This window comes from Podarcis pityusensis (assembly GCF_964106645.2).
Source record: "Podarcis pityusensis genome assembly, chromosome: 3".
Classification (NCBI taxonomy): domain Eukaryota; kingdom Metazoa; phylum Chordata; class Lepidosauria; order Squamata; family Lacertidae; genus Podarcis; species Podarcis pityusensis.
In genome coordinates this window covers 83,720,696-83,738,466 of record NC_138026.1, presented here as the reverse complement: position 1 = coordinate 83,738,466, position 17,771 = coordinate 83,720,696, and the positions used below count along the sequence as shown (strand labels likewise).

The 17,771-nt window shown below is 42.9% G+C and overlaps 2 protein-coding genes across 4 annotated transcripts in view; one reads left to right on the top strand and one right to left on the bottom strand.

Moving 5' to 3' along the window:
- Positions 1 to 5,805, top strand: part of XPO5 (exportin 5) — a 43,686-nt gene extending 37,881 nt beyond the window's left edge. Inside the window, exons 26-32 of one of the 2 annotated variants that reach the window (XM_081000105.1) lie at positions 40 to 134; positions 1,459 to 1,521; positions 1,682 to 1,764; positions 2,171 to 2,278; positions 2,456 to 2,596; positions 2,789 to 2,953; positions 4,292 to 5,805. In XM_081000105.1, coding sequence (XP_080856231.1) covers positions 40 to 134; positions 1,459 to 1,521; positions 1,682 to 1,764; positions 2,171 to 2,278; positions 2,456 to 2,596; positions 2,789 to 2,953; positions 4,292 to 4,429 — 793 coding nt within the window. In that variant the 3' untranslated portion in view covers positions 4,430 to 5,805. Of the gene's footprint in view, positions 1 to 36; positions 135 to 1,458; positions 1,522 to 1,681; positions 1,765 to 2,170; positions 2,279 to 2,455; positions 2,597 to 2,788; positions 2,954 to 4,291 lie in introns of both variants that reach the window. The other variant, XM_081000104.1, reaches the window with a different exon arrangement.
- Positions 5,806 to 6,175: 370 nt separating this feature from the next.
- On the bottom strand, positions 6,176 to 17,760 carry POLR1C (RNA polymerase I and III subunit C). 2 transcript variants are annotated; one of them, XM_081000279.1, is made up of 9 exons: positions 17,630 to 17,760; positions 14,350 to 14,421; positions 12,592 to 12,699; positions 10,910 to 11,042; positions 10,293 to 10,409; positions 9,899 to 10,048; positions 8,302 to 8,451; positions 7,440 to 7,556; positions 6,176 to 6,824 (listed from the first exon to the last, which is right to left on the bottom strand). In XM_081000279.1, the coding sequence occupies exons 3-9, from the start codon at positions 12,673 to 12,675 to the stop codon at positions 6,706 to 6,708; spliced, it is 870 nt and encodes a 289-aa protein (XP_080856405.1). In that variant the 5' UTR covers positions 12,676 to 12,699; positions 14,350 to 14,421; positions 17,630 to 17,760; the 3' UTR covers positions 6,176 to 6,705. The 2 variants fall into 2 exon arrangements, with proteins under 2 accessions (XP_080856405.1, XP_080856404.1); XM_081000278.1 differs by lacking the exon at positions 17,630 to 17,760 and adding an exon at positions 17,296 to 17,585.
- Positions 17,761 to 17,771: the final 11 nt, after the last annotated feature.

Here is a 17,771-nt window from a genome sequence, read left to right as displayed (position 1 = left end):
TCTTGAGTTTTTAAAATTGATTGTCTTTTCCTTCAGCAGTGACGAAGATGCAGCAGATGACAACCCAGAATCCCAAGAGATGTTAGAGGAGCAGCTAGTTAGGGTGCTTACCCGAGAAGTTGTGGATCTAATTGGTGAGTGAAACTGGTAGGTTGCATGAAAAGCCTGGGCCATCTGTAGTATGTCTCTCTGAGCAAAATAAATTCCAGTAGTAAGTTTATTTTGGGATTTGTGGGACCACAGTGGCTTGTTGTGACAATTCTTAATCTTGTTTTTCATGCTCCAAAAGTGCTTCCATTGTCAAAGCTGTCATTTTTCAGTCTTACGCTGCACACCCAATTTAGGCCTAAATAGGGCCTAGAATACTGGTTTTCAGTCTGTGTTCCTTGGAAGTTTATTAATTCCTTAATTGGAGAAAATGGTAGTGAGAGACAAGCTGCCCAAAATGTATGGCAACGGAGTTGGGCATGTTGTACAGCACACTATATTGTCACACAGGGTGGCAGCAAGGCCAAAACAATTCTGCCAGCACCTTGTGGGATCTGATAGCATGACCTAAAATGTGGCCCAGAATCCTTTACAATTTGTGGTGATTTTGCAGTAGAGGGACAGGACTTCCTTAGCAGATAAATGGCCGTAGAAATTGTTCCCTGAGAATAAGGAGTTTGGAAGCCACTGGCCTAAATAATTGCCATCCTTTTTGGAATTGGGTCTTATAGCTTCCTTTGCCATTTAGTTTAGGTGTCCAAGACACATAACCAAGCAATAGCCTTTCTCTAGTGACCTCCAGAGTGCTTCATATGTAGGTTTCCAGCCATACCAAACCTCTCACCCTGATGGTAGGCTTGGAGGAAATACTGTTCCATTTGAAATACATTTTGCTCTGCAAAGGTGGGTTTCACTCCTTTCCTCCTTATTATACATAATATATAGTAATATCTTCCTATAGACATAAAAATGCAAGGCTGTCATCATGCATAGCTCCCATTGGAAATCCCATCTTGGATTTGTGTGAAGTCAGGGTGGGGTATGGTGTTGAAGATGTGAGAGGAGAAAGATGCCGGAGGTTCCCACAGGAGTGGCCTATGTGAAAGGGAAATCGCACAAAGGATGGGGGAGGACACACGAACACGGGAGGCGAAGGTGAAAATGAGTACAAAGTGAGACTGGAGAATGGAAGAGAGGTGGTTTTAGAAATGGGGAGGGTGAAAAGTGAACTTAGTTGTTGCTTCAGGTGAGAAGGGGAAGCCCTAGGAGGTTAATGTGGAGGAATGCGAGGGGGATTGGCTAACAGAGTAAGGAGGGCACAGCCTCCAGTGCATTGATATACATTATATACATATAAAGGCATTGCAAAGGAAGAATTAAGTTGGGTAGTCCTGAGGGGGATGTGTAATGTCTTGTAAAGTGTTTTCCCCTGTGAATATCTCACATCCCCCCCCCCCGGTGTATTTGCAGCTGTTTGCTGTGTCGCAAAGAAGGGTACTGAGCAGAACAGTGCTGTTGCTGCAGATGGAGATGGTGAGTAAACGGATTGTCCTTTCTGTTCCACATTTGAGGTCCTCTATTCTGGAGCAGATTAATCATTAAGGTAACCAATCTGTGGGGTCTCAGTTTCCCACCTCAGCCATGAAGCTGGTGCCATGAAGAATGCATTCATGTTGCTTTTTCCCCCCCGTAGATGAGGAGATGATGTCTACAGAGGTGACTCCACCATCTAATTCTGAGCTCACTGAATTGGGCAAGTGTTTGATGAAGCAAGAGGTAAGGAAGCTGAGCTTCCATTCCTTCCCTATGTTGTGTGCACATTTTGAAACAGACTTTCCTTTAGTAGACCCTTCTAAGCCTAAAACAGAGCTCTGAACTTTTATTGGAGAAACCCTTGGCCTTAGAAATTCAGTAACAGTTGTGAGCTTCAGTCAGCCAAATGTGCATATCAAGGTTCCTGGGCAAATCTGAGTCCGAGATGGCTGATTGTCCTGGACGAACTGGAAGGGCATCAGGGAGCTTTCATGGCTGATATGATCATAAATCCTTTTTCAGCCTTTTTTACTTTGGCCTTCTTCAATATCACAGCACATTGTACAATACTTACACTCAAGAGCCTTTGTTCTCGGGAACCAAGAACAAATCTCACAGGCTGCCACGTGTCTATCTTTTCTCTCTCCAGAATGTCTGCAGTGCTCTCCTGGTTACAGCCTTCACATCCCTTTCATGGAAAGATACATTGTCCTGCCAAAGAACTACCACAAATCTGTGCTGGCCGCTGCTCAAAGAGGTGCTTCCATTACAGGGGCTAGTAGGGTGGAGGGTGGTGAAGATGAATATGGCCAAGAGTTTAGTGATTCCTTTTGGGCACAGTGTGCATAGTATGAGTGAATCGTAGAAATCACCTTTTCTGGGAAGATGGGTAGAATCTGGGTTATCTTGCTACATGTTCATCTGTCTTCTGTAGGTGCTTACAAAGAACATGATGATTCCTGAAGCAGTGACCTGGTTTTTCAGAAGTGTATTGACAGGTTTACAAGTACATGGGCAACACGACGGGTGTATGGCAGCTCTCGTTCACTTGGCCTTCCAGATCTATGAAGCTTTGGTAAGGGGAAAGAATTTCTCTTTCTCTCTCTGTCTGCTGCCATCTTTGAGGATTAGTGGTGATGCAAGCCCACTGAACCACCCCCTATGACCTGATTTGGATCTGGGAGGGAGGCTCTTAATTTCCCAGGGCTTATGTGTTGGTTTTGTTCTGGTAACGATCCTTGTTCACTATCTTCTTTGCTACTTGAAGCGTCCACGGTATGCTGAGCTGAAAGCAGTGATGGAACAGATTCCAGAAATTCAGAAAGACTCCCTGGAACAGTTTGATTCCAAGCTACTCAATGTAACGCTACAGAAAGTAACAGACAAGCGCCGGAAGGACCATTTTAAACGCCTGATTGCAGGCTGCATAGGGGTAGGTTGTGGCATCAAGCAGCACAGAAACAGCTCTCTTTCCTACCTCCAGGGGGAAAAATGGAACCATGTTGTTGTTTTCATTTATTAATTGCTTCCCATGAGGCATCCCGAAGCAATTTACAACTCTCTCTACCTAGGCTACTGTTAGATCAGTGACAGCTTTTTTTAGCCTATTAGTCCTGACTCTAGGTCCCACCAGCCTCGGGTTAGTCACAACAGTAGCAAAACTCAAATGCCTTTCTCTTGAGATCTAGTTCTCTTTTTTTTTAAAAAAAGGACCTAGGCATGTATTGGCTGCATGGATAAGTATACAGCTTCAGTGCAAGATCCACTGTGGTGTAATTGTTAAAGAGTTTTGGACTAGGACTTGGGAGACCCATGTGTAAAATCCCCACTCAGCCATGAAACTCACAGGGTGACCTTGGGCCTGTTGCTCTCCCCCAACGTAATGTACATTTGGGAGGATAAAATGAGGCGGAGAACCATGTTTGCCACTTAAAGCTCCTTGGAGGAAAGATAGGATATATAATAATAAAAATATTAAATAAAGAATCACAGTTTGAAAGCACAATATGCTGATCTTTAGAGCAAAGGTTAAAAGTACCTCTCTCAGAGCTTGTAATCGGTGGCAGGCCAACTGTTAAGAATGCATTAGCAGGGAGAAAGGTAAAGGGACCCTTGACCATTAGGTCCAGTCTTGGCCGACTCTGGGGTTGCGGCGCTCATCTCGCTTTATTGGCCGAGGGAGCCGGCGTACAGCTTCCGGGTCATGTGGCCAGCATGACTAAGCCGCTTCTGGCGAACCACAGCAGCACATGGAAATGCCGTTTACCTTGCTGCCGGAGCGGTACCTATTTATCTACTTGCACTTTGACGTGCTTTCGAACTGCTAGGATGGCAGGAGCAGGGACTGAGCAACGGGAGCTCACCCCGTCGCGGGGATTTAAACCGCCGACCTTCTGATTGGCAAGTCCTAGGCTCTCTGGTTTAACCCACAGCGCCACCCGCATCCAGCAGGGAGAAAAGTCATTAGCAAAGATAGCATTTTGTTGCTGGCATGCAGCAAGTCAACTCTTTGTTTCAACAGAACTGATAGAAGGATGTTGGCAAGGCTTAAAGTACCTTACAGACACTTGAATTGGCTTTGACCCTATCATGGCTCTACCACCAGTAGCCCAGGAAGGTTGAGTTGTTACAATCTCACAATTAAAGGGTTGTGGCAAAATGAAAGTGTTGTATTGGCATGGGAGATATTTTACTTTTTCAGCAGAGGAAATTTTACTGGAGTTATTGTGCATGTGCAATGCCTAATGGAGACTTCTCTTGTTCCTTACAGAAGCCCCTTGGAGAGCAATTTAGGAAGGAAGTTCATATCAGAAACCTTCCCTCTCTTTTCAAGAAGGTGAAGGCACCCCTAGATACAAATCCATTGGAAAATGAAGATGGAACCCTCATTGCGCTCTTTGAGCAATAGAAGCTCAGGACACTTTCACTACCCCCTTTTCTATTCTGTGTTCTTTCACAGTAGCCATTTGCCTACTTTGTCTACTCTTCCCCCTGTGTTTGGATTCAGCTCTCTCACTGGCCCCCCAGCTCTTTCTGCTTCGGAGGCTGGAGGACTGAGTTCGTCACATCCCATCTACTACACAAAACCTGTTGGATTTCCCTATTTCCATTTGCAGCTTTATTGCACAACCTCATTTTCCTTGGATGGAGCCTAGCCATTCAGCCCTATCAATCAGTGGACCAGTTCTGTCGGAACTAACTTTCACATGGGCACACAATGCTTTTCCAGCGAAGGCAGCATGCTGCCAGATCTCTACTATGTCTTCAATCAGGATCCCTGCACTGTGGCTGCCTCAATATGGCACTACCAGAGGACTTGTCTGCTTCCCTTTGGAAAGGCCCAGCTCTTCCAAGTTAACCCAAGTCTGCACACTGAGCACTGCTGAACCTGCCAAGTCTCGGCTGACTTCATGTTTCTCTAGAGAAGCAGCACTCTGCCATATATCCCATCAAACCGGAGACAGTTCAGGAACTGGTGAAGTCTCTTTTACTGTCAGTTTGGCTCAGCCGTACCTCAGGAAGCCTGAAGTGAACTATCGGTCCTCGTTTGGCCTAAGAACATTATCAAAATCGTATCCTAGCTTGAGCGCTGGTCTTTGTTGTCAGACGCCCGAGTACTGTAGACGACAATAGCCCAGGGATACTTTGTGCTGGTCTGAAAGAACAACTAGGATGAAATGCTACATTTGGGGGTGCAGCAGCAGAGTTCTCGATTATTCTCTGCAGTGCCTGATGGTTCAAAATGCCTCCAAATAGGGCCTTAAAGTAGGTTTGGGTTTGCTTGTTTAGCATAGGATTCCTAGCCAGCTTTAAAGTTTAAATCTTCAGCACTAATTTGGTCTTTGCTTAACAACTGCCGCAGTAGTTTAGCTGGAGATGCAAAAGAACGTTCATTGGAGAGAAGTACCGGTATGTTTTTAAGTGGCTTTGCAGTGCATAGATCTGGTCACATTAACAGAAAAGTGTGAAGGAAGCAGGCCTTAAGCTGGTGTTCAGATCCTCACTAGTACCCCCAAATCTACTCCAACTTCCGTTTACCCTCTTAAAGTCTTGATCTCAGTGTAACTTTTATTAAAACAAAACTGCCACGACAAATAGCGTTGAAGTCTAGCCTAACTGTATTTATTGTGTCATGAGTATATTTTTAATTTTCTGTGGCCATAATAGAAAAAATAATAATAATGTTAAGGGGTTTTGGTAGGGAATGTTGTATCTAAAGATGTCTCCAATCAATTGTGATACACCTCTGAATGTCAATAAAGCTCTTTCAGTTTTATACATAAATTCTTGGTCCTGGGTTTATTCTCACTAATTTGCAGTTAGCAACTCTTCTCATGTTTGAGTTTTACAGCATCTTTTTTACTATGGCAAAACTTTTATAGGTCAAAAGCTGCAAGATTACATTTGCAGCTGGAAAGCTCACAAAAGTTATTTAGTCTAAATGTTCAAAGGTAAAGTTCATTGCTAAAATTATCTTGGCTATTCATTCTGAATACGGGGTAAAGATCAGTCCCTTAAGCAGATAGTTTATCACACTCCTCAACAGTTGAAATTGCCAAGCTACATATAAGCTATTAGATCAATAATCAGCCCAACTGCACCTCCGTATTAAAATAAAGCAGAAGATAAAAAAATCAGCTTACTCCATAGGCAGTTGAGGCCTCAAAAATTATTTAATAAATAATAGAGAAGCTCAATGACACCATATTTTTTAGAATTCTGCTATTTGAGTGGCAGAAGAATCATCATAGGCATTAGACCTTACTGTGTAGCACCTTTGAGATTATCCATCAATATACATCAGTGGAAAGTTAATAATGGCAATTCTCAGAAAAGGTGGTCCTGTTACAGGTCTGATGTAGTCTTTAAAAAAGCAACTTAGAAGATACTACAATTGCTGGAGCCTACCCATCTTCTGCTTGCAGGCTATTTTTTATCCATTCATGATATATCTGGCAAATTTGGTCTTTACAATAAGCTGCCTAGTGGCATCACATATCCCTGCCTTTTCAGCCACAAAAGTAAAAGGTACACAGCCACTTGCTTCAGTCTTTCACATCTGTGGTAGAGGGTCCGTTTCTCCTTGTCTATTGACCCAGACTTGGTTGACACCCTCCTTCATGACACAGCTGCAGCGATCCCAACCAAGTGAATCCTTATGCTGAACTTTTCAAAAAGAAAAACTTATTTCTTTTGGATGAATTTAAGCTCCTCTAGGAACTGCTGACACTTTCCTATCAATACCTTGATTGCTTCACTCATCAGCACATCTGGAGGCAAGACACCTGTTGACTCAACAGAAACTGAAGAAACGGGATAGAATTAGATCCAAGGTAGCCAGTTTAATAACTGAAAATACCAAAAAAAAAAAAAAAAAACCCCACCCCAAAACATGCTCCAGGCAAGGCAATTCAATTGGCAACATAATGCTTCAATGCACTTTGTGGTCTTATGCTCTTGTTAATAACCCTAAAAATTCAGAACAGTCTTAACATCCAATGGGGTGGGATGAGAGGATATTTCTGCTCTTTGAAAATCTTTGTTTTTGTAACCATCAACCATGTAACCATCAACAACACTAAACTGTTTTTAGATTTTTAAGCACGGTTGAGGGGTAAGCTTAAACGTTTGAAGCCTGAAATCTGGTGCTAAATCTGCAATCCTGACTATTTAGAAATAACTCATATTTATGACTTACTCTCAGGTAAGTAGAAATTAGGTTGAAGCCTTACTCAGCTAAAATGATTGCCAACTTTGTTTCACATCAGTACATACATAAACAGATTTTATATAGAACTATGGTAAAAGCATAGAAAACTACTTGAGGTCCCTTAGACGCATGACTACCACCCAGTTACTACATATAGTAAAATGTCAGAGAAAGGGGCAGCGACAGAAGCATTTGAAGGCTTACTCACAGATGTAGTGATCTCGCACCCGAGCCAAGCGCACAAGGTTTTTCAGGTCATTGTGACGAAAAATTTCTCTACTGAATGTGTCCAAGCGAGCGTTAGCCACTCTTGCCACTTTTTGCCCTAGAGAAACAGACCAACACTTAATATGCTAAACAGGCATGCTAATGTGTTTACTGAACCTTCCCTCTCTACTGCTGAATTACGACCCTTTCCGCATCCCAAAGACAAGGGGCATATATTGTAATGGAAACAGTTTCAAAGAATTTCCTCAAGGCCAGAGCAGTGGGGCCAAAGGTGGCATTTTCCAGGCTAGCCAGAGGGCAATTACAGTTTAATCTTATTATGCATAACAACAGGCCTCAAGGGAATTTTACTCCCCAAGTATGTGTGCATAAACCATATTATTATTTTAAGGAACTCACCAAGACCTCAAAGAGAGTTTTCACAAGCTAAAGTTATCCTGGCATGCTGATGGTCAGATAGGATAGGATCCCTGAAACATTGTGCAGACAACAAGCAGAAGGAAAGAATCGTAGCCCCAAGTTATCAATTTCTACAAACCACACTCGACAAAATACCTGGGGGGCAAGGTGCTGTAGGCCAGAAATGAGACCTCAGAAGAATACACATTTACCCAGACTTGGTATAGAGATGGGGTATCAGCCTTTCTGGTTTTCTCATCTCAGTAAACATAGCCTCTGGTTTTTGCAGTCTAGGATAGAAATTGGCCCTCCAGAAACTGTTGGATGCCAAGTCTCTCTCATCAGTCCCAGTCAGCATGGCAAAGTCAGAGATGATGGGAGCTACAGTCTTAACAGCTTCTGGAGGGTCACAGAGTCCTCAAAGGGGAGGAGGTACAAAATACCTTTGATTTCCTGGACCTCAATAACCCCAGCAGAAAAGCAGTTCTTCAGCCTCTCAGCTGCTTCTCCTTCGATAGGCTGTAGTAGAGTGATTTCAGGCAATAGCCGGTAACTTGCTGTAGCCACTGGAGAAAACTTTGCATGGTCTTTACCTGAGTAAAGAGAGTGTTCATTAAATAAAAAATTGGAGAGGGACAGTCGGTGAGAAACCCAGAACTGCTGTTTTTATTTAATCAGCCACCTAAACTTATATACACAACCAGTTTCTTGGTGGTTAATAATTCAAATTACCTGCACTACCCAAAACTGGTTAGAAATCAGGTCACTTGTAATTCGAAACAAAAAGAATCTATTTCTGTTGCCTCATGATGGACCACACACATACAGACTTTCATTAGCTGCAGAGACATGCTTTAATATCCATTCACTTGTGCAACAGGGCTTTCAGTTTCTCCTCTCCCACTGCAGTAGCTCAGGCAGGTGCCCCCTAAAATCTGCTCCAGAGAGTCACCCAATCTCTGGATTGGTAGAGGGTAGACGGGTGGACTCTTTTTGAAAGACCGCCACCCTTCAGCATCAGGCACAGAATGTTCACAGCACCCAGTTACATAAACCCATCAGTATCTTTTAAGCTAGGAAAACCCTTGCTAACTAATTTGAGTTTCCAGTACAGTGGTACCTTGGTTCTCGAACTTGATCCATTCCAGGAGTCTGTTCGATTCTCAAAACTGTTTGAAAACCAAGGCTTGGCTTCCGATTGGCTGCAGGAGCTTCCTGTACTCAAGCGGAAGCCGCATCGGACGTTCGGCATCCGAAAAACATTCGAAAACCAGAACACTTACTTCCGGGTTTTTGGTGTTCGGGAGCAGATCTGTTTGTCAACCAAGCCGTTCAAGAACCAAGGGCCCACTGTACCTATGCTAATCCAGATTGATTCAAATTTATACCTGGCATGTCAAACTAGTAACAAGGCTGATTAACATGTCACATTCCTAGACACAAAAAGCACCACCACTTTCCCTCCAAAGCTATGTACAGTCTTAGATTGGTCAACCTAAGTTCTAGGATGCTTTTCCTTGGCTGTTCCACACAATTTAGTCTTTTACCTTCTGAAAATGGAAGTCTATAGTGCCAGTCCTGCCAATGTAGATACTATTCCCATGGATGTGTGCCATCTTCAACCATCCTCAAAATACTGTTATTTGGTTATTCAGGCAGCAACCTTTTTAGGTGCATCCAATTGACGTGCGATGGCAGACGCGAGCCAGGAAAGTAACTCCTGCACAAAAAGGTCGCCGCCCGTACTTTACACAGCCCAAAGGTCACAGGCAGATCTTTAGCAATGCAAAGAGCTGAGAACTGCAAGGTCTCACCATGGACCAGAGACAAGTTTCTTCCTTAAAGCAAAGGCAAACTACTGAACAATCCAGAATGCCCATTCCAACAAACTAAAGAAATCCTATCCTCTTGTAAAAAGGAACTTAGCAAAACACATCTTGTAAATCACCAAGGAGCAAATACTAGCCAAACCCAGAAATCTCAGTGGTCCCATGCCCCACATTTCCAAAACGTTTGCCAACTGCATCCCAGCTGCCTCACCAATGCCTTTGACACAGTGCATAAGTACATCGATCTCTTGGCCGGGCCGCAGTTGGGCAATGAGGATGTCGTCATGTACAGGACGGAACTTGGCATTCATGTTGTCAGCCTGAGAGCCCAGTGGCACCCATTCCATGTGCTTGCTGTAAACTGAAAAAAGAAAAGGCCAAAAAAGACTTGTGTCTGTAACAAGGCAGACAACTGAATCAACTCTTAACTCCTCTCTCCACAAAAGGAAACAAACAATAGGCTGGAAGCTGGGGAAGGAATAAAGCAATTAATAATGCAAAGCAAGCTCTGGTGTTGTCATCTCAGAGCTTCAGGAGTGAGAGAGCAAAGGGACTGGGGACTGTCTCTCTCATGACACTAATAGCAGAAGAAGGAGCAGCTTTACCTTTATGGTTGATATACAATTCGTTAGGGTCAGACGATTCCTTGGCTGCCTGAGGATTCCTGTGGCACTTTATTTTCAACTGGAATTGCAGAGTGTTAATTTCATCACATTCGTCTTCTGCAAAAGGAACGGAAGAATAAACTGAAGTTACCCTGAGCAACTGCCGCTTCCACTGGATGCCCAGGTTCTTCTGGTGCAGGGGATGGCTAATCTTTTGGGAGGCCAAGCATTGCATTGACCCACAGTCAGCCACTGGAGGCCAGGAGTCAAAGTGGGTGTGGCCAAAGTGTAAGAGTGGGTGTGGCCGACTTCTAAGGGATGCCTTTTTTTAAAGACACATTTTGTTGGGGCACAAATAGTTTTTGGTATTACGCAATCACAGCATGGAGTCATGGGTTAGTAAAATAAAATAATAATACATTTTTTTACTGGACAAATTGCAGAGAAGGTTACAAAAATCCTTTTGGCATTGTAATACCACGGTGGGAAGGGAACAGTAAAAAATAAATAAATTGTGGGGGCTTTTTAGTGGGCTGTATGCAACCTGTAGACTAGCCACCACTGTTTTAATTTCTAGTCTGTCGTAGCCAATGGGATCTTCCACAAATTCTTCTCACCTTCACTCTTGTATTCAAAGAGACGAGGATCTGCACAGATAGGGATCAGTCCCAAACGATGAGCTAGAATTTCATCCTGCACAATGGAGGTGTTATTGTACACAAAGACCTTCTCTACGGCCATGGTTGGCACCTAAGCAAGAGTAAAAAAAAGGTCATTTCAAATCAATATCCAGACACATTTCCTCTCAAAGCAGCAGTCCTCAATAAAGAGCTACAGCGATCATTTCAGCCCTACCTGCATTGAAAGAGGTTGTGGTGCGGCTGCTCCTAAAGACGCTAGCTCTGGACCCTTTGGATTGGAACAGGATCAGCCAGAATACCCCTTTTGGGGGAAGCTGGTGGAAAGGGCCATGGTGGGGCAGCTGCAGGCATTCTAGGAGGACAACTTGGGACCAGTTTGCCTATGGGATCACCTTACCCCTCATGTGCCCACTTGACCCCTTCAAATGGCAGAATTGGAACTACTACAGATGCCATGTAATACCTTTTTGAAATAACTTGGTTATTTAGTGTGTGTAAGTTCCCTGCACTTTGGAACTCCCAGTGCCTGCTAAAAATATTCTGGTTTAGACAAGCCCAGCCAGATGCTTAGGAAGCTATGGTGATTTTAATCTGTTTCCATGTTTTAACCTTTGTGTGTTTTAAAGTATGGCTGTGGTTTTTTCTCAGTTTTGTTGTTTTATCTTTTTGTAAACTGTTTTGCAGGGGGTTTTTTACAATGAAGTGGTGTATAAATAAAGTGAAAGTTTGTTTAAAACTTCACTATTGGATTTTAAATTGCTTTAACCTGCCCTGGAACCATATGGTAAAATGTGGGTAAGAAATCTAGTAAAATTAATAGATGAGGACCAGTTTAGTGCATTGATGAGGACGCTGGGCCAGGAAGTTTGTCTACACCTCACCATTAGCAAATTCCTCAAGGATGGTTTAAAATATTACCAAGGTGTATTATTTTGAGAATAAGCTTGTGTGATTCAGCAAGTGGCCTATCTACTCCATTAGTCTGTTTGCAACAAAGACTAGCCAGGTGCCGCCAAGAATCTCATAAGCAGGGATGCCACCATTCATTCGTTAGTATGCAATGCAGGGGACTAAGATTTATAACTCTACAATTCTGTCATAAGAATTTGAAGGTTTTGTGTAGTCACATTGGCCAAGAGCTGTTCCTTGATCCATGCTCTATGAAAGTGCCTAACACCAATGGCCACTGACATATCCAATAAAACACTAAAAATCTGATTTATACAAATTATCCCCAAAGGATTAGATAATCTATACACAGCACCAAGCTTGCTGTTCCAGACAACAGTTTTTCTAGATTCTAATGGCATCTGAAATTCATGAATGTCTGCTTGCTTTCCACAACAGAGAAGTATATTTTAAACATTGCAACGTTCAGAAGTGTTTCTATATATTTCAAATGGTTCTCAAGGCCTCCCATCTCATTTTGCCCACATTACTCTTTAACTAACCTACTCAACAGATTCCCCCCCCCCAAACATATTTTTGTATATTTTTCAGGGAAATCTGAAATACATTTATTGTATATTCTAAAACAACTCCATTCTGGCCTTTTTGTACTTGCAGAAAGGAGTAGCAGCCAAACCTGGGAAATAATGTTCAACTAAAGGATTATCTTGCAAGTGTCTTATTAGTTGCTTGGGAAGAGAAATTGATACCTCAGCAAGCAAGATGCGTCGGAAGGCATTAGCAATGGCAGCATCAATCCCCACCATGTCAAATTCCAGAGTGCTTTCATCCATGTGCGTCACATCTACTCTGAAATTCTGTTGGGGACAAGAAGGACAAGTGTTAAAAATGTACATTGCTTGTAGGCTTAATGTGATAAAAATGCCTTAACTGGCATGAAATAAAATGTGGCAAATAACCCACACAACCCAAGGACCTATGGCTGGTGCTCACTGGAAACCGTAGGGTGGAAGGCAAGGAGTCCAACATTAGGTGACACCAGAGCCAATGTCAGATAGAACCAACTAATTTTAGCTTTGCTACTATCCACCTCCCTCCTGAGTCGTACAAGAACACAGAGATCAAGCAGGAGGAGGTTCATGGCCAGTGCCACCCCCTGGACTGGATGTAAGGAAGAAGGCAGGCAGGTGAGGACTGGTTCAGGTTTAGGTGAGATGGGTAGGGCAGTGCCATATTTCTTCTAAGAGACCACCCTCCACTGACAACAGTGCAATACGACACATAAGCGTAAAAACTTAATGACAGAATGGGCAAAGGGCAATTGAACCAGAGCGAAATGTTTGCGTGAATAAACATGTTTTAACTGCCATTGGAGACATTATAATGAAGGTGCCCCCTGTATCTCTGACTGAGAGTCATTTGCCTACCAGCAGCATCATTCTCAACAAACCTCACACTAAGATGCACTTTTTCATTTGTGTACCTTTGAAAAGCCTCCTGCAGCACACTTTAAAATCACAGCCCAGATGCATAGTGTCCAACTAGGCTGACAGCATTTCTGAATTCTTGTATGAACAGTACTACAGCCTGAACAAAGCTACAAATCATTCCTAACCACTGGCCATGCTGGCTGGAGTGATGAGATTTTTGATCTCAAACATCTAGATGTGATCAGGTTGGAGAAGGTTGACCTAGAAAGACAGGATATTCCACAACCCTACATGTTGCTATTTTTGCATGCCCCCACAATCACTGAGTGATGCAAGATTCCAGGGGTTTAGCTACTTACCCAGGGTTCATGTTTCCTTTTGAAAATGAGGAACAGTGGAGATTGTGGCGTCTTTCCAATATATGGTTTATTTACACATATATACAACCTGAGCCTCCAATGGAGGGTCTTGTTTTTCCCATAGCCGCAGACTTTGATTCAATCAGAAATCAAACATTGCTCTCAAACGTTGTTATGACTCTCCCTCCAGCTCACTGCTGTAGTTCTATGTCACCTCACTGCCAACTCTCAATTCTTGCTTTTGTCTTTTTCTAGTTACTAGTCAGTTGAGGGAGGAGGGCATCCATTTGCTGTCTCACACAGATCCACTTTCCTTTGTTTCCTTTAACGGCCCATCACACTGGCTATCACCTCAACACAGGAAGCTAGCCCAGCTTATACTTTAACCTTGTTGGATCCAGGGGTTAGAAGGGAGCCGTATACAGCCTTCTTCCTCCCACCCCAAATTTATAACACTATGAAGGACATCAGTAGGCACAAGAAAAACCATTAAGAAGTGGGAAACCTGGGGTTTTCCAGATGTGCATGGACTACAACTTCCATCATCCTTAACTATTGGCCATGCTGGCTGGGGCTGATGGAGTTGGAGTCAAACAACATCTGGACGGCCACAGGAGGGCCATTGGAGGGGGGATCCCTGGCCTAAAGGAAACCAGCATTTTAGAGTGTCCAATAGGAAGATGTAGAACCCATTTACTTAAGCACCAAAAGTACTCACCTTTTCAAACTTCTCCTTGTCCCAGGCATCATCATATCCAGAGTAATTCCCAGGAAAGTCTGTTGTGTGGACCTGGAAGAAGAAAAGACCACAGCTCAATGGTATAGCATGTAGTTTGTTTGTTTTTTCTTTTTTTTTATATATATATATAAATTTTTATTGGTTTCACAAAATTTTTAAAACAATACAAACATATAAAAAGACATACAAACACGTATAGTTTCATGACCTTTTTTTCATAAACCTTCTTTCTCGGACTCCCCCATACCTCCCCTTTCTGCATCCCAATGTCCAAAATTTTCCAGCAACTTCTAAATAGTTCTGTCAAACATATGTCTTCTTGATCTTTCCTTCAATCTAATCTTATATCGCTGTAACCCTTTCTTTCTCAAAACCTCGACATTCTAACATTCATCAGGTTTATAATAGTCCTTAAGATAGATTTTAAATTTCTTCCATTCTTCTTCCGCCGTCTCCTTCCCCTGGTCACGGATTCTGCCAGTCATCTCAGCCAGTGTCATAAAGTCCATCACTTTCATCTGCCATTCTTCCAAAGTGGGTAAGTCTTGTGTCTTCCAATGCTTTGCGATGAGGATTCTTGCTGCTGTCGTAGCATACATAAAAAAGATTCTATCTTTCTTTGACACCAATTGGCCGACAATGCCCAAGAGAAAGGCTTCTGGTTTCTTCGGGAAAGTACATTTAAGTATCTTTTTCATTTCATTATATATCATTTCCCAGAAAGCCTTAATCTTCGGGCACGTCCACCAAAGGTGATAGAAAATACCTTCAGTTTCTTTACACTTCCAACACTTATTATCAGGCAAATGATAAATTTTTGCTAGCTTGACTGGGGTCATGTACCACCTATAGATCATTTTCATAATATTTTCCTTTAAGGCATTACATGCCGTAAATTTTATACCGGTGTTCCACAACCATTCCCAGTCAGCAAACATAATGTTATGACCAATGTCCTGTGCCCACTTAATCATAGCCGATTTAACTGTTTCATCTTGTGTATTCCATTTCAGCAGCAAATTATACATTCTTGATAAATTCTTGGTATTGGGTTCTAACAATTCAGTTTCTAATTTTGATTTCTCCACCTGGAAGCCAATTTTCCTATCTTGTTTGTAGACCTCCATTATTTGATAATAATGGAGCCAGTCTCGTACTTTAGGTTTCAATTTCTCATGACTCTGTAATTTCAATTTGTCTCCATCTTGTTCCAAGATTTCCCAATACTTTGGCCATTCGGCCTCCATATTGAGTTTCTTCAATGCCTTAGCCTCCAAGGGTGACAACCATCTAGGGGTTTTGTTTTCCAACAAGTCTTTATATCTTATCCAAACATTAAATAACGCTTTTCTGACAATGTGATTTTTAAAGGCCCTATGCACTTTGATTTTATCATACCATAGATATGCATGCCAACCACATGTATTATTGAAACCTTCTAAATCCAAGATATCTGTGTTCTCGAGGAGCATCCACTCTTTCAGCCAGCAAAACGCTGCTGCTTCATAATACAGTTTTAAGTCCGGCAGGGCAAATCCCCCTCTTTCTTTTGCATCTGTAAGTACTTTAAATTTTATTCTGGGCTTTTTGCCCTGCCAGATAAATTTCGCAATGTCTTTCTGCCACCTCTTGAAACAGTCCATCTTGTCAAGAATCTGCAAAGTTTGAAACAAAAATAACATTCTAGGCAATACATTCATCTTAATAACTGCAATTCGGCCTAACATTGACAATTTCAAATTTGACCATATTTCTAGATCTTTTTTAATTTCTGACCAACACTTTTCATAATTGTCTTTATACAAGTTCAAATTTTTAGATGTCAAATGAACCCCTAAGTATTTCACCTTCTTAACCACTGTCAAACCTGTCTCTTCTTGAAATTTCTCCTTCTCCATGACTGTTAGATTTTTTTCTAAGACTTTAGTCTTCTGTTTGTTCAGTTTAAATCCGGCTACCTGGCCAAATTGTTGAATTATCTCCAACACCCTTTTCGTACTAGTGTCCGGCTCTTGTAAGGTCAATACTAAGTCATCTGCAAAGGCCCTTAACTTGTAATGTTTGGCTCCGACCTGTACACCTTTAACCTGCTGGTCATTTCTAATCATATTTAGCAACACCTCCAGAACAGAAATGAAAAGCAATGGGGAAATTGGGCACCCCTGTCGTGTTCCTTTTTCTATCTTAAGTTCCTCAGTTATCACATTATTTACAATCAGCTTAGCTTTTTGTTCAGAATATATAGCATGTAGTTTGCACCCACAAGGTTCCAGGCTTAATCCCCAGCTAGAGCTAGGAAAGGCTCTTGTCTGAAACCCTGGAGAGTCACTGCCAGTATAAGTATATGATACCAAGCTAGACAGACCAAGGGTCTGACTCAATGTAAGGTAGATTCAGATGTTCAAAGGGCAGAACGAGTGGCAGATATTCACTTTACGTAGGTATCTGCAGCACAAAGGGAGAGAGCAGAATTCACACGTGTGTGTTACTGGTCATCTAACGATTGCCCAATAAGTCGACTTGCATGTGGAAAACAAGCAAAACTTCCCAAGCATCTCAGACACATCACTTCAACTCTAACACATCACTTTGTTTTTAATGAAGCCACTTCATATATGCCAACCAAAAGATGTTTTCTGTACGAGTACAGTATTTTAGTTGGATTTTTGCATTGGGTTTTTATTTTGTAATGGACACCAGTCATTAAAAAGACGGTATAAATAATAAAATAAATATATATGACTCGTTGAGCAGGAACTACGCCTGTCCACACCAAAGACTGGCGCCACGCGTACGCAACACGCAGCTCTCGACGCGTGTATCCCTCCCAGTCCCCATGAAGCCCCACACTCAGCCCTTTAGCTGCCTCCACTTCGGGACCAGAGGCTGTCGCTCCTCCGGCACCTTTCCCGCTCTTTGACTTACGTTGCGGACGCCAAACTCGCCCAGGACCACCCGGCTCCGCATCTCTTCCACGCTCCTGGACGCCGCCATCTTCCCCTCCACCGGCTGCGGAAGAAACACGCAGCGGCGGCGCGCGGCGTCGAGTTTTGTTTTCAGGAGGAAGACGGGGGGGGCGGGGAGAGAGCAAAGCTTTCTGCGTCACGTGATACAGGCCAGCCTATGGCTAAGGCACGTTCATAGACCGAAAGGAAAACACGTTGCTCGCGTTCAACCTGCCATGTTGTGCGTGGCGTCAATAAACGCTCTTTGTATCGGTTTGGCCTAGAGCTGAATACATATTGGCCTCGAGTGCTACCTGTTAGGCTTTCCTTTTCCTCTCTGTCCGTCTCTCACATACCACGGCTTCATAGGTCCCTCCTTGGGCAACCTAGTCCGGAGCAACCAAGATGGCGCAAAGGATAGGTCGCCTGTCACGAAATGTCGCGAGAGCTCCTAAG